Genomic DNA, 15,363 nt, shown 5'->3' with positions numbered 1-15,363 from the left:
TATACTGAAAATTGAGCAGAAAAAAGAAAAAAACAGAGTAAAGCAGTGGTTAAGAACATGGGCTCTAGGAACTTCCCTGGTGGTCCAGTGGCTAAGACTCCGTGCTTTCACTGCAGGGGCCACAGGTTCAATCCCTGGTCAGGAAACTAAGATCCCACAGGCCGTGTGGCACGGCCAAAGGAAAAAAAAAAAGAGCATGGGCTCTGGACTTAGACTCTTGAGTTCAAAAGTCCAATCCTACATATTAGCTTTGTAACTTGGACAAGTTATTAAATTCTTTGTGCCTCAGTTTTATTGCCTGCAAAATGAGAAGCAAAGCTTAAACCAGATAATAAAGGTAAAATGCTTAGCATGGTACTTTTCACATGGTAAGTGCTAAAAAAGATAGTTAGCACCTTCGTGGCCCTCAGAATGAAACCACTCTATACCTCAACGTCTAGTCTTCCCTCACCTCCCTCCTGCACAGCCTCCAGAAGAGAGAAACACTGGTCCTTGAGATCCCAGGCATCTCCTAGCCCAGTGGAGCCCTCTTCCAGGTCCCCTCCCTTCTCCACGTGCGAAATGTTAGATGAAAAACTCATGACCAAGTCACGGCCCCTGGGTTTCCTGCTCCCAGAGAAGGATACAGCTTGGGTTTCTAGATGTCCCAATTCCTTAAAGACTATCTCAGAAAAATGTTGTGAAAACCAGCCCCATCATGGTGATTCCTAAGTCCCCTCGGGTGTACCTGATGGATGCAGGGCTCCTGTCGGAGGCTCCGGAGGGCAACGAGGGCGGCCTCCTTCACATTTGGCTGGGGGTCTCCACACGCCACCTCTAGGAGCCGCTGGGGCACTTGGCACTGTAACAGCTCGTCCCCCAAACCCTCAGGCCCCAAGTTGCCCAGAGCTGATGCGGCATTGCGCCGGATACCAGCCTGAGGATCTCCAAGCAGCTGGGTCATACCGGGCACCGCGGCTGCCAGGGCAGGCCCCAGGGGACCAGCTTGGTAGGCTGCATTGCCCACAGCAAAGCTGGCAGCGCGCCGCACAGCAGGGTCCTGGTCTCCAAGCCCCAGCAGCAAAAGGTTGAGCAGTCCTAGCTGGCTCTGCAGGGCCCCGCGCAGGGCTCCGCTGTGCTGGAGCAAGTGTCCCAGGAGCCCGTAAGTACGGGCCCGCACAGAATTCTCTGGGTGGCCCAGGAGGCTGCGCAGGGTCCGATAGGATTCATCGGGGCCAGCCAGGAGTTCTTGGATAAAGGACAAATGGCTGGGAGACAGTACCCGGGCGGTGTGGGCCAGGAGGGAGAGAAGGTCAGAGGTCAGCAGCGGCTGGTCGCCCAGGAGGGCAGCTGAGAGGAATGAGATGGTGGTTGTAGGGGAGGCGGCTACTGTGCTCACAAACTGATTGAGAGAGAGGGGCTCCGAGAGGGCCAGGCGTGTGAGCAGACTGATGGGCAGCTCGGCTTGTGTCAGTGGAAGATGGTGGCGGCAGACCTGGAGAAGGGGGAGGGGTGCAGGCAAAAGAGCTCAGGGAGAGGGAGAACACACTGCAGCTAGATAACGAGACGGAGCCCACAATCTGGGAGAGAGAAAAGCCAAACTCTGGTGAGAATACCACAGAGAGCCGGAAGACCTGAGCCACAGCACCGCACGTGAGACACAACGTGGAGCCCAGGAGAACAGGTCCTTCCCAAGTCCATGCCTTGCTCTGCAAGGACTTAGTCTCTCTGCTTCAGAGACCCACTCACTGCTTAATGCCAACAATTTCCAAGGAAGTGATTCCCAGCTGAGGAGCTGAGTCTCCAGGGCCTAGACTAAGATATCCGCCCCACTGGGCTCCAAGTGAATCCAGATGAAGACTGATGAAGAGAAGAGGCACCAGCCCAGCTCCAACCACATGCCTCTGTTCAGGCCCGAATACTTTCTCCACTCCAACTCTTAGACCAAGCCAGGTGCTGCACTCCTACAGGGGCCTGGGAGAGCCCCAGAGCTGTCGGGAAGTGAATTTGAGTACACAAGGTTGGGCCACCTTCCTCTCCCACCTTCCTGCCTGGGTAGCTTCCCCAGTACCTGCAGCAGGTGGGCTGTGACTTCTGAGTCTGTGAGGTCAGCCAAGACACCTCCAAGGAGGTCAGCGTCCACATCCAGGGCGAAGGGGAAGCAGAGGAGCTGGCAGACAGAGAGCACCACGACGGGGAGAAACTCAGGCCCTTGAGGCCTAAGGAGGGGAGAGTGGAAGGATATACTCAGTCTGGCGCACCCACGCTTTAGCTTTCTTCCGCCGACTCTTCTCAAATTCCCTAGTCCAGCTCTCCTTCCCCAACCTCAGTAATCCCATTTCTTGACTCATAGCTCAAGCTGTCAGCTCTTTCTCTCCTGCCTTCCCCTCCTCCTACCCCCAACAGCCAACACTGAATTTGCTGGTCTCCCTCCTCTAGCTCCAACTCACGCCTGGCTCAGTTGATGCAGGAAGCTGGGCGAAAGCAGATGCTTCAGGGTGGACATGAGGATACTTCTACGCTGAGACAGGTGGCTCAGGCATAACTGGGGTTCCTGGGTAAAGGTGGCCATGGCCAGGCTCAGCAGGGCTGCCATGCCTGGAAACACCAAGAATGGAGACCCAGTGGAGCAGGTAAGAGGTCAGGATGCCCCTGCGTCCCCAGGGCTCTCAGGGCTACCACCTGTTCAGTCCCTTCCCCGTCCCTGAGCAGCTCCAGCATAGACTCTGCCATCCTCTCCCCGACAGCAGCAGCAGTAGCCATCCCCACGGGCTAACCCAGTTCTAGGCTGTTTCCTCTTGAAGAGGAATCAACACACCGGCCTGACAAAAGGGGCCGTGCTGCCGGAAAGATACCTTGGGGTGAGATCAGCGTCCAGTCTGGCTCTGGGCTTTGTGGACTGGACAGTGACTGCTCCTCTTCCTGTACAGATGCCTCCTCGGGGAGCCTCAGCACCATGGAGAAGCGGTGCCACAGAACGGTCCACATTTCTGAGCTAGCCACGACCCTTATCGGATTACCCTTCCCCTGCTAGAGACAAAATTGAATGAGGGTAAACGAGGAGGTCCAAGACAGGAGTCAAAATGCCTTTTTTTCACTCTTGTCCCTGACCTACGAGGAAGAGGAGTCCCAGAAATAATTCCTTCTGTTTTCCCACCTAGGATTTCCCTGTTGTCCCAGTTCCCTCACTTATCACATCTTAACCCCTGACCTCTCAACCCATGTGTATGTCTACTGGAAACCAGGGAATTACAGCTTTCGTCCCACTGAATCCCAAGGGATGCAGCTGAATGGTTCCCCTTAAAGGGTCCGTACTGACGGCAGATGGGCCCAATTTAAGGCCATCACAGGCGCTTTGAGAGGAGAGGTGACTGTGTTGCTTCTTCCTTCCTATTGGCCAGTGGCTCCCCAAAGCAGCTCTCCGTACTTCCCATCCGTCCTAGGATGCAGCTGTACCTGGGTGAGCAGCTGCAGCAGAAGGATGAGGAGGCCATCATAGAATCCACAGCCACCCGGTGGAGTCAGCCGGACCTGTCGGAGAGAGGTGGGAAGAGAGCAGATCTGAGAGGGGTGAGGTGACCACACAGGCCTGTGCTCCCAACTCCAAGTCAGGCAGAAGGAGTTCTTCTTCAGCCTGGTGTAGTAGGGAGGGTTCTTTTGGACTTAGGAATCTTGGCTCCTGCCTATTCGTTCAATGACTAACTCTGTCCTAAAGACACACAGTCAGTAGGGTAAGCAGCCAGACAAACCATTAGTTTAGGAAGATGCTTGCTACATGAGAGGCTGTCAGGGAGGGCTGTGGAGAGGGAAGGGGACACAGTTGAGAGTGCTAACTCTGCCTCCTGGAGGTAGGAAACTGATGGGATTAAAAGTTTAAAAGGGAGATGAGGGGGAGGGAGGGAGATGCAAGAGGGAAGAGATATGGGGACATATGTATATGTATAACTGATTCACTTTGTTATAAAGCAGAAACTAACACACCATTGTAAAGCAATTATACTCCAATAACGATGTTAAAAAATAAATAAATAAATAAAATTTTAAAAAATAATAAAAGGGAGATGAGGAAGGGAGAGGTCATAGCTTCCATAAAGGCAGACGAGGAAGGGAGAGGTCATAGCTTCCATAAAGGCAGACGAGGAAGGGAGAGGTCATAAAGGCAGGTCGTGAGAGACCACAGTGAACTTTGGAAATGTTAACTCTTTGGTGGAGCAGGATTAGAGAGCCCAGAGGGAACAGATGAGCTTTGAGTAGCCTGCTAACCAATTTAGACATTAACCCAGAAACCGTGGGAAGCCACTGAGGACTTACACAAGCTCCACATGGGCGAGATTTTTTTTTTTTTTTTAATTTATTTTTGGCTGTGTTGGGTCTTCGTTTCTGTGCGAGGGCTTTCTCTAGTTGTGACAAGCGGGGGCCACTCTTCATCGCGGTGCGCAGGCCTCTCACTATCACGGCCTCTCTTGTTGCGGAGCACAGGCTCCAGACGCGCAGGCTCAGTAGTTGTGGCTCACGGGCCTAGTTGCTCCGCGGCATGTGGGATCTTCCCAGACCAGGGCTCAAACCCATGTCCCCTGCATTAGCAGGCAGATTCTCAACCACTGCGCCACCAGGGAAGCCCTGGGTGAGATTTTTTTGTCTCTCCTTTCACTACTGTATTCTCAGAGCTGAGACTAGTGCCTGGTACTCACTACTATATTTATGTGTGAAATAATTACTGGTTGAACAAATGGGCAGGTTTTCCTTTAAGAAAGCTCACTTTGGTGGCAGTGAAGAAAATGGACTGGAGAGGAGAGAGGCTGGAGGGGAGATCCTTCAGGAGGCAAGTGCCAGAGTGAGAGAGAGAGAGAGAGAGAGAGAGAGAGAGAGACACACACACACACACACACACACACACACACACACACACACACACACACACACACACACACACACACACACACACACACACACACACGAGATGTCTCCCCCTCCCCCTTCAGAGGTCCTGCAAGTTAACAACAAACTTAAAGCCCTGACAGTCTGGGCTCAGAGGGATCTATTATCCGAGGGCAGAAGGATAGGACAGGAAAGACGCCTTGATTCTCTCACACTCCTTAGCTTCCTCTAGGATTGCTGGCATTTCAGTCTTTCTCCCTGAACGCAGACCTTATTTGACTCAGAGAAAAAACGTCTCTGCATTCCCTGGTAGGGCTCACCTCCGCAGGGGCAGACAGGGCATGTGTGGCAGCTGCAATCCACTCCACAGGCTGGAGGTCAAAAGTCACCCCTTGCTGACCAAGCTGTCCCAGCAGACAGGCTGCCGCGCTCTGTGGAGAGTTAGACAAGGCGGAGGAATGTCCGCATCTGAATGGTACTCGGGACAGGCAGAGAGGATTTATTTCTGTCTTGGTCCAGAAGAATGCCTCACAAACAGCTGCAAATTAGGAAATGACTCTCCTGCTTGCAGAAGAGTGGGATGATAGGGTGAAAAGTGGAGGAAGATGAAGGTTGAAAACTCACCACAAGAGAGACGACGTGTGAATGGGTAAAGACAATAGCAACCTCACTGCCTAGCTTCTCCATTCTGGAATAAAGAGATACATCAAGGCATGTAGCGGTGTGAAAGGAGGCTGCTGCGTGGCCTGCCCTCTCCCTTGGATGGCACTCTCCATCTAGGCTGCATGTCCACCTCCAAGGCACAAAGTTGGTGGGAATCTAGGTCTCTTCTTTGTACAGAAACCCTCACATTCTTTGTCCCAGTCCCTCCTAAGGATAGCCTGTAGGGTGTCACTCCCCACAATCCACGTCTGGGTGAGCTATGTGGGTGGAAGATTTCAGTGGAGAGACCCTGCTTTATGACTCACCCAGAAGGCAAATCTTGGAGGTGAAGGACAAGAAGGGAGAGGAGGTACAGTGTCACTTCAGCAGACTCTTCCCAATCCACTACCTTTACCTACAAAGGAAACCCGAGATACCAGAGGCTCCTCTGATTGAGATGGTGGGGCCCCCAAGAGATGCCCATTCGTGCTGCTGGCCTACCTTGCCCTGGACCAACTTCCACAGTGACTCCAAGGCCAGGGGCTCTTGCCCTAGAAGACGGCACAGGGGCTCACTGACGTGGCAGCAGGAGTAGAGAACCTAAAGGGAGTGGGAAGGAGTCTGTCAGGGAGGCAGAGCAGCCCCTGGGCTCCTAGATTGAAAGGCTCAGCTGAAAGCAGGCTAGCCTCTCGACAGATCTAGTATCCACAACTAGGGATATTAGAGAAATTCAGGCCACTTCTGCCTCTTGCTCAAAGACTGTGAGATGCGGATACTTCTCGGTTCTGCTGAGGACTGACTGACAGTAGGGCCATCTCAGCTGAACAGTTTTAAAAGCAGAAAGCGGTCCTCCAAGGCGGGGTGGGGGGGTGTCTCTCATTTCTCTCAGTGTCTCTTTCTCTCTCTCTGAGTCCTTGGGGTGAAAAAGAAGTCTGAAAGGCCAAGAGTTAACGGGCAGGCAGTACCTTGAGAAGGTGTAGGCACAGGATGGGATGCTGCAGGCCAGAGATGAGGGATGACCTCAGTTGGTTGCTGTCTTCAGTGAGCTGGTTTGCCAAATGCCGAGAGATCTGTAGAGACATACCTGAAGACTCAATCCCATTCCCATTATTCCAATCCCATTCCTCTCATATCTCTAACTAATCAGGACTCTCAACCCCTTGCTAGCCACTCTTCCCCAGATTCACCAGGAACTTCAGCCCCCATTCCATTCCCAGTCTTCATGGCCAGTGGAGAACCAAAAGGCAAGGCCTAGTTAAGTTCCGCAGGCAGGTACAGAGGAAAGTGTTGCTAGCCAAAAGGGAACAGGAAATCTGAATCTTGAACCCTTGAGGAAGCATCACTGGTGGCTTCAGATCAGCTACCCCACCACATGGGCAGTTTGTCACTGAGCTCTCTAATCAGCTGGCCAAGGGCTCTGGGATTTTGGCTACATCATGTTCTACAAGTGGCCCAAACCTAGTGGGAGCATCTGTTTCTGGAAGTACTGAGTAAAGGGAGGCATAAAAGCTTGTTTTTCTGCCTTTCTGAAAAGCTGGGCCAGCCTCCCCTACTCTGGCAACAGGGAGGACAGGAACAAAAAAATTGTAGCTCAGACCTGCTCCTTGGCTTCCCAGCAGCCAGGCAGCCCCACAGGAGCAGTGCATAAGGCTGCCAGTGCCGAGGACATGGCTCTAGGCAGATCCTCACTCTGCTCCCGAAGCGGCTGGCTCACCTCGGGGGCTCCTGCGAGAAAGGCAAAGAATGCAGGAAGGGGTTGGTTGTTTCAGATTCCCCATTCTTTCTCTCAGTTCATAGTTATTTAACACTCACTAAATGCCAGGCCTATTCTAGGTAATGGCAGGAGAAAGAGCAGAGCTGGACCTACTCGACAAGTAGGTCAAGAGAACCTTACCTTCCCAATCCAGTTACCTGGGGGGCTGTGGAAAGGGAGCTGTGGAACTGTCAAGCCATGAAGGAGCCCGTCCAACACAGCCCGCTGTGTGGTCATCAGGCTGGAGTAGAAAGCTCTGGAGATGGTCCAGCTGTTCCCATCCATGGCTTCACACAGAACAGTAAAGCACTAAGGGAGACAAGGCAGGGTTAACAGCAGGCACATCAGAAAACTGACTGGACTTAGGGTAAGGAGCAGGAGTTCCCGGAGAACCTGAGAAAGGAGGAGAAAAACCCAGGGGGACCAGCTGATGAACTCTAAGTATTCCTCACACAGAAAGTGCAATATAACTGCCTTCACATTTCAAGGACAGGAATTTTAGGTGTCCTTTTATTCTGATCAGCTGCTCCCTAGATAATGTTTCTCAAAGTATTATCTGTGGACCCTGAGTATAAGAATTCCTGGGGATTCATGGGTCCTCCCCAACCCAGTCAACGATTCAGAATTTCGAGAGGTGGGGAATTTATTCCAAACTCCCCATGCTACTCGGTGCACAATGACATATGAGAAGTGTTGACCAATAATGTGAGTCACTACTGGCCAAAATTTACATTAGATGTTAAAAGCTTCCTGACCGGAAAGGGTGAGGGATGTTAAAATGGGCTCTCAGAAGAAAAGAGACTGGGCTTCCCTGGTGGCGCAGTGGTTAAGAATCCACCTGCCAATGCAGGGGACACGGGTTCGAACCCTGGTCCGGGAAGATCCCACATGCTGGGGAGCAACTAAGCCCAAGCGCCACAACTACTGAGCCCGCACTCTAGAGCCCACGAGCCACAACTACTGAAGCCCGTGCACCTAGAGCCCATGCTCCGCAACAAGAGAAGCCACTGCAATGAGAAGCCCGCGCACCGCAACAAAGAGTAGCCCCCGCTCGCCACAACTAGAGAAAGCCCGTGTGCAGCAATGAAGACCCAATGCAGCCAAAAATAAATAAATAAATAAATTTATTTAAAAAAGAAGAGAAGAGACTGAATGGACTGCTAGCTGCTAGCTGGAAGTAGGAATGGAGCCCAGACCTGTGCTCCCAGTTTCCAGTCTGAACAACGACCAGGCAATTGTCTCCTTCCTCGAACATGTTCCTCTCTGTCTCCTCTGACATCAGTCAGAACTCAACTATTTTCTCTTTCAAGCCTCCCTTCCCATCCCTCACCTCCAGAGTCCAGGAGAGAGAACCCACATAGGTTACTAGTCTGTAGGACAAACAAGGTTGGGAATACTAGCTGATCTGTAAGTCTATTCAAGAAGAAATACTTCTATTTGTAGTTCCCTAAAATAGGCCACACTGCTTAATGCCTCTGGGCTTTAATATAGGTTGCTCTTTCTACCCGGAATGTCCTCCCTACTTTCCTGCCTCATCCACGTGGCAAACTTCTGTGCATTCTTCAAATCCTAGCAGAGATGATTTCCTTCTTCAAGATTTTTTCTATGACCCTTAGGGACTTCCCTGGTGGTCCAGTGGTTAAGACTCCGTGCTTCCACTGCAGGGGGCGCGGGTTCAATCCCTGGTCAGGGAACTAAGATCCCACATGCTGCATGGCGGGTCCAAAAAAAAAAAAAAAAATATTTCTTCTATGACCCTCCAAGTAGCGTTAGTCTTCTTCAGTGGTGCTTCTGCATTTTACATGAAGTTCTAATGTATTTTTCACACTGTTGTCCTTGATCACATCTCTCCTATTAGACTAGCACTGATCCCTTGAAGATGGGGACTTTCTCTTACTCAGATGGCATATGGCACATAGCTGGCATCCAACAAACATTTGTTGTATTACCTCGATCTAACCCTACAGAGCCATAAGAAAGAGGATGGGAGAAACACAGGGAAAACCACAGACAGAAATCTGGAAGGGGGAGCAGATTACCATAAGGCTGTCCCTCCGCAAAGTCTGCTCGGAGTCATCTGGTTGGGCCAGTAGTTTCCCCAAGAGCTCCAGAAAGAGGTTGGCAGCCTCCTGAAATACCTGTAGGCTAGGAAAAAATGAGTCCGTGGTTTCTTCTCATCTCTCTACTAAAAGCCCACATGTTGTGAATGGGTCAGTTCAGGGCAGGTAGGAGAATCTCTGCAAAGGAACACATCAGAGTGCTCTCTCCCCTCTCCCCTCACACACACACACAGTCTCACATACATACCTCCAGGCCTCTTTGGCATTTTCTCTAGCTTATTCACACCCTGAGCCTTCCATTTAGTGTGACTGCTAACCCTTAGAAGCTGAAATTCTGTGGGCAAACTTGGAGGAGTCTCGGGGTCCTTAAGAGGACTAGGTGGACGCTAAGAGGTCACTCAGCTGACCCCTAAACCTGGCACAAATCACGGCTTCTCCTTACTTAGCCTCTTCCTAATGGGGATGGGAAGAAATGGGGGTAGAGACTGAAGCCAAACTGGCCAACAGAGCAAAACTGCCTCTCATCCCACCTGTCACCTGTCTGGCTCCTCTCCAGATTGAAGGTGCAGGCAAAGTAGGCCTGAATCACAGCCATCAGGTCCCGTAAGAAGGTCCCATACCAACATTGCTGCCAGGGAAGAGGACAGAGAGTTAGGGCAATGTAGGGGATGGAAACAAAGACTAAGGGAAAAGGGTGTCAGATATCCAGTCAGGCTGAGCAAACAGAAAGGGACAGAGGGAAGAGAGCGTTTGGACAGAGAGAGGAGATCCAGAGGCAACAAAGTGGCGGCCGACGGGCTGTAAACAGCCAGAAAATGTGTCTTGTTTGGGCCTGAACAGCATTTTGGAGTTTAGGAGGTTCTATTTTTCAAAATAGCTCAAATTCTTTTCTAAATTCCTTAAAAACTCTCAAGACTAACACTCATCAGCAGAGTGCAGCTTCCAGCCGCCAAGCCTTGGCCACGTTAAACATTTCTGCATTCTGGCCTCTCAGCTCAGCTGCGTTGGGACACAGCACAGGGACGTGGACACTGAGACTCACTCCTAGCTCTCCCGCTTATCATCTCCATGACCACTGACAAGGCAGTGCCCGTGTGTGAGTTAGTTAATCTCTGAATTTCAGTACCCTGCTCTATAAAATCAGTCCGGTAAAGCCTAGGATTTTACCTTTCAAAACACAGTGCTCTAAATATTGGGAAATTGCACATAAAAATCTGGATTTCTAGCTTTTCTTGGAAAACTGCAGGATCTGGTACTACTGAGCCCATATTCCCACCTAGCAACAGTGAGCTGGCGCTGAGGAGAGGATGCCCCGTTCCGACTGAGCACGAGATCTCAGTTTCTCACATTCCCACTGATTCATATAGTCACACACAGTCTACTTCACTGATGACATTACCTGCCTGGCCTCGGAAGGCATGAGAATTTGCAATTCATGATCTACTAACTAGAGAGGAGAAGAAGAAAAGAGAAGGCAGTTGGGCCAAATAGAGATGGCAGTTCAAAGAAAAGAAATCCAAAGAGAAGAAATTCTGGTAAGTCTTGAGAGGCTCCTGGCACAGCGCTTACCTGCTGGAGACTGCTGCTCTCCTGGCTGTGTCGGAGGAGGCTGAGCAGCAGCCGGGGGAGCCCTGCCTCACGGCAGAAGGAGTACAAGGGAACAGAGTCACCGCAGCTGGAGAGAAGACTGCTCAGGACCCGGAGCACAGGAAGCATACGGGAAGCGCCCTCCAGCACGCCTTTCAGGATCTGGGTGACACAAAGGAAAGAGACAGTGATCGATATTATGAGAGGTAAAGGAAGGAGAGTCACAGATACCAAGTGTCCCCAAGATGTTGACAAAGCAGACTAAATGTTCTCATTCCTTTCTTTGGGAATCTAAAACCCAGAAAAGGAGAACAGAGAAACAGAGAAAGTGTACCAGGAAAGGGGAATATAGATGGCCAGGTCACCTGACTTAGAGGTGACCAAACCGGGGGGAGAGGGGAACACCTCCCCTCAGTCAGTGACAGACCCAGTGACATTCCTATCTGCTCCCTCCCTTCTCCAGCCCTTCACCTTAAAACAAAATGAAACCACACACACACATTTCTGAAAATTAAAAACAATGGGCACAAAACAATGTCGCTCAACTCCAGATAGACAAAACATATTATTCAACTCTAGATCAGGGGTTGACAAAATATGACCTGCAGGCCAGATTCTACCTACCACTTATTCTTATACAGGACAGTATTATATTTTTAAATGGTTATTTTTTAAAAGGTTATTCTTCAAAAGAAGACGAACGTTTACATCAAGTGCTTTACAATATGCTACTCACTGTTCTGAATCTGTTCACTTATTTACTCACTTAATCTTTACAATAACCCTAGTGATTGTAAAGTAAATACAATTACCCATTTTATAGACCAGGAGACTGAAGCTTCTAGATAGATTAAGTAAGTAGTCAATAATCACACACAGTAGTTTGGCTGGAATTCTAACTCAGAAAGTCTTACCCTGGAGGCAGAGTTGTTAACCTCCTTCCCTACTGAAAAATTATCCAACACAAGGTAAGGGCCAAAAGAGAGGTGCAGGGTGCCAAGGTAATTCAAGAGCGAAAGGAGAGTCTTTTCAACAAATGGTGCTAGGATGATTACATAACCACATGCGAAAAGATGAACTTATATCCCTACCTCACAATATATACAAAAATCAACTCATAATGGATCAGAGACCTAAATGTCAGAGCTAAAAGTCTAGAAAGCTTTTAGAAAAAACATAGGAGAAAATCTTCAAGACTTTGGGTTTAAAAAAGATTTCTCAGATACAACACCATAAGCATAATCCACAAAGGAAAAAAATGGTAACTGGACTTCAAAATTTAAAACCTTTGTGCTTCAAAAGACATTCTTATGAGAATAAAAAGACATATTAGAGACTGGGAGAAAATATTTGCAAATCATACATCTGATAAAGGTCTTGTATCCAGAAGATACAGAGAACTCTTACAACTCAAGTAGAAAACAACCCAACTTAAAAATGAGCCAAAGAAATGATTGGATATTTCACCAAAGAAGAAATATTAATACAAATGTCTGGTAAGCACATGAGAAGATGCTCACATTAGTCATTAGCAAAATGTGAATTAAAATGGCAATGAGATACTATTTCACACTCTCTAAAATGACTACACTCAAACAGACAGACAGTAATACATGTTGGCAAGGTGGTGGAGAAATGAGGACCCTCATACATTGCTGGTGAGAATGTAAAATGGTGCAGCCACTTTGGAAAATAAATAGTTCAGCAGTTTCTTAAAATCTTAAACATAAATTTACTATATGCCCCAGCAATTCCACTCCTATGCATACACCCAAGAGAAATGAAAACATATGTCCACACAAAGGCTTCCTCATGGATGTTCACAGCAGCGTTATTCATAAAAGCCAAAAACTGGAAACAATCCAAATTTCAATCAATTAGTGGAATGGATAAACAAAATGTGATATATCCGTACAGCGGAATATTAATCAGCAATGAAAAGGAATTAAGTATTGATACACGCTACAACATGAATGAACCTCAAAAACATTACGCTAAGAGAAAGGAGCCAGACACAAAGACTATACATCGTATGATCATATTTATATGAAATGTTCAGAAAACGCAAATATAATAGAAAGTAGTCTCCCATTACTAGGAGTGGGAATGATAATTAACTGTAAATAGTTAAGAATGATCTTATTGGGGTGATGAAAATATTCTAAAACTGAATTATGGTGATGATTTCACAACTTGGTAAATTTACTAAAACTTTTTTAAAACTTTAAAGAAAAGGGACTTCTTTCCAGTGGTAAAGAATCTGCCTTCCAACACAGGGGATGCGGGTGCGATCCCTGGTCGGGGAACAAAGATCCCACATACCGCGGGGCAACTAAGCCCACGCGCCACAACTTCTGAGCTCGTGCGCCTCAACGAGAGAGCCCACGTGCTGCAAACTACAGAGCCCAGGAGCCCTGGAGCCCACACGCCACAACTAGAGCGAAGCCCGCTTGCCGCAACGAAAGATCCCACATGACGCAACTAAGACCTGACGCAGCCTAAATAAATAAATTAATTAATTTAATTAAATTTTAAAAAACTTTAAAGAAAAGAGAGAGAGGTGCATGCAACATATTTTGGTGAGTTCCCAGGAAAGAAGATCACCATTTCAGAGACACAAGGAAAGGCTTTGTAGGAGAGAATACTAATTATGAACACCAATTAAGCAAGATGTTATCCCCTAAAAAAGAATCTCATTCTTCTCATTAGTATACCTGCATTAGAAAATATTACACACTTAAATTGTTACATATTTTTAATTTTGTCAAAAATTTTGTGGAAATGTGTTTTCTCTCATTATAGAAGTAGTTACATGATATCCTCCATTTTTTCCTCTTGGACAACAGTGCCTAAAAACGTTCCATCAGAAAGTTTGCTGATCCCTGCTCTAGAGGAATACTTTTCCCTTCAGAAAGAAAAACCCAAGGTCTGCTCTTTCTGTATTACTAAAGGAGGTTGGCAAATCTCCTTGAATTAAACAGAAGGAGTGAAAGAGAATAGGAAAGGGACAAACTTTCTTTCTCCTTATGTCAATCAACGTTTTTTAATGCCTTATCTGTGAAAACAGTCTCCAATTTCATCCATGGTATGCTCCTGCTGGTTACCTGCCCTCCAGCCTCATGCAGCTGACTCTGGATGCGCTGGCAGAAGTCGGGATTGCACAGCAGGGCGAGAGGGGCCTTCAGTTGGACGGGCACAGGCTCAGTGGTCTCTAGCAGGTGCCGCCACTCATCATCATTGTTGTCTGGCTCCTGAGGCATCAGGGAGTGAAAGAGGTCAGGAGGAGTGTGTCAGGTTCAAGGGTAGTAGCTCCCAACCTGGGGAATCATGAAGTAACTGCAAAAGGCCAGTGACTCCTTTGGCACAGATGTATTTTTTTCAGCCACCCGTTTAAAAAGGTAGAGTTGGCAGTAAGTGAGGGGTCTTGAAAAGTCTCTTGGAGAACACTGGCAGGTGTGCATAAAGAGACACCTAGAAAGATGCCCACTGCATGGTTTATAATAAAAAAAATTGGAAACATCATAGAGCCAGTCAGTAAGGGAATAATCAACCGTGGCACATCCATATTAGGACATACTAAGGTGTTAAAAAGATTGTAGTACTGACAATGCATCATTTATGTAGTGTGCCCGCCAAAAATGCATGACTCGAATCTAATTATGTGGAAGTATCAATTTGAGGAACATTCTACAAAATAACTGACCTGTGCACCTAAAAACTATCAAGCACGAAAGACAAAGAAAGAGTAGGAACGGTTTCAGATTAAAGGAGACTAATGAAGCATAACAACTAAATGCAACGCTTAACACTGGATTGGACTGTGGACCGGGGGAAAAACATGTTTTTGCTATAAAGAACATTACCAGAGCAATTGGCAAAATCTAAATATGGACTGTAGATTAAGTAACAGAATCATATCAGTGTCAAATTTCTGACTTCTGTAATTGCACTGAGGTGGTGCAAGTGCATCACCTTGATCTTAGCAAATACGCACTGAAGTATATTTGGCAGTAAAGGGGCATGTCTGCAACTTACCCTAAAATGATTCAGAAAGATGATGTGTCCATGTATAGAGAAAGAGAACCATAAAGTAAATGTGGCAGAATTTTAACAACTGGTGAATCTGGGTGAAAGGGTATATAAGAATTCTTGGTTCTATTTTCACAATTATTCTTTAAGTTTGAAATGTTTTCAAAATAAAAAGTTAAAACCCTAAAAAAACAAAAGACTGAAGTAGATGTAGAAAGATCTCTAGAACAGATCATGTAAGAGATGCATGAGGCAAAATGATACATATGGTATGAACTCAGTAATGTAAAAACAGCCAAACTATATATTCTATGTAGGCATATATATATATATATATATATATATATATACATACATACACACACATATATATACATATACATATACATATATATATACATACATACATATGTAAAAGAACAAAAAGTTTGGAAG

The 15,363-nt window shown here is 47.5% G+C and overlaps 2 protein-coding genes across 2 annotated transcripts in view; both read right to left on the bottom strand.

Annotated features, from left to right (window-relative positions):
• TTLL4 (tubulin tyrosine ligase like 4) overlaps positions 1-2,182 on the bottom strand; it is a 49,150-nt gene extending 46,968 nt beyond the window's left edge. Inside the window, exon 1 of the mRNA XM_082466079.1 lies at positions 2,051-2,182. The gene's annotated coding sequence lies outside the window, so the exon portion shown is untranslated. The remainder of the gene's footprint in view (positions 1-2,050) is intronic.
• STK36 (serine/threonine kinase 36) overlaps positions 1-15,363 on the bottom strand; it is a 35,642-nt gene that overhangs the window by 9,064 nt on the left and 11,215 nt on the right. The window contains exons 11-26 of the mRNA XM_082466076.1: positions 14,004-14,150; positions 10,882-11,061; positions 9,843-9,940; positions 9,292-9,397; positions 7,411-7,561; positions 7,097-7,224; positions 6,465-6,569; positions 6,001-6,099; positions 5,826-5,914; positions 5,482-5,545; positions 5,178-5,288; positions 3,436-3,510; positions 2,835-3,009; positions 2,430-2,577; positions 2,051-2,198; positions 728-1,474 (exon numbers count right to left, since the gene is read on the bottom strand). Of these exons, the coding sequence (XP_082322202.1) occupies positions 728-1,474; positions 2,051-2,198; positions 2,430-2,577; positions 2,835-3,009; positions 3,436-3,510; positions 5,178-5,288; positions 5,482-5,545; positions 5,826-5,914; positions 6,001-6,099; positions 6,465-6,569; positions 7,097-7,224; positions 7,411-7,561; positions 9,292-9,397; positions 9,843-9,940; positions 10,882-11,061; positions 14,004-14,150 (2,571 nt within the window). The remainder of the gene's footprint in view (positions 1-727; positions 1,475-2,050; positions 2,199-2,429; positions 2,578-2,834; positions 3,010-3,435; positions 3,511-5,177; positions 5,289-5,481; positions 5,546-5,825; positions 5,915-6,000; positions 6,100-6,464; positions 6,570-7,096; positions 7,225-7,410; positions 7,562-9,291; positions 9,398-9,842; positions 9,941-10,881; positions 11,062-14,003; positions 14,151-15,363) is intronic.

Source organism: Balaenoptera physalus (genome assembly GCF_965194825.1).
Source record: "Balaenoptera physalus genome assembly, chromosome: 6".
NCBI classification, from domain to species: Eukaryota; Metazoa; Chordata; class Mammalia; order Artiodactyla; family Balaenopteridae; genus Balaenoptera; species Balaenoptera physalus.
The sequence above is the reverse complement of the archived record's forward strand: the minus strand, read 5'-3'. Positions and strand labels throughout refer to the sequence as shown.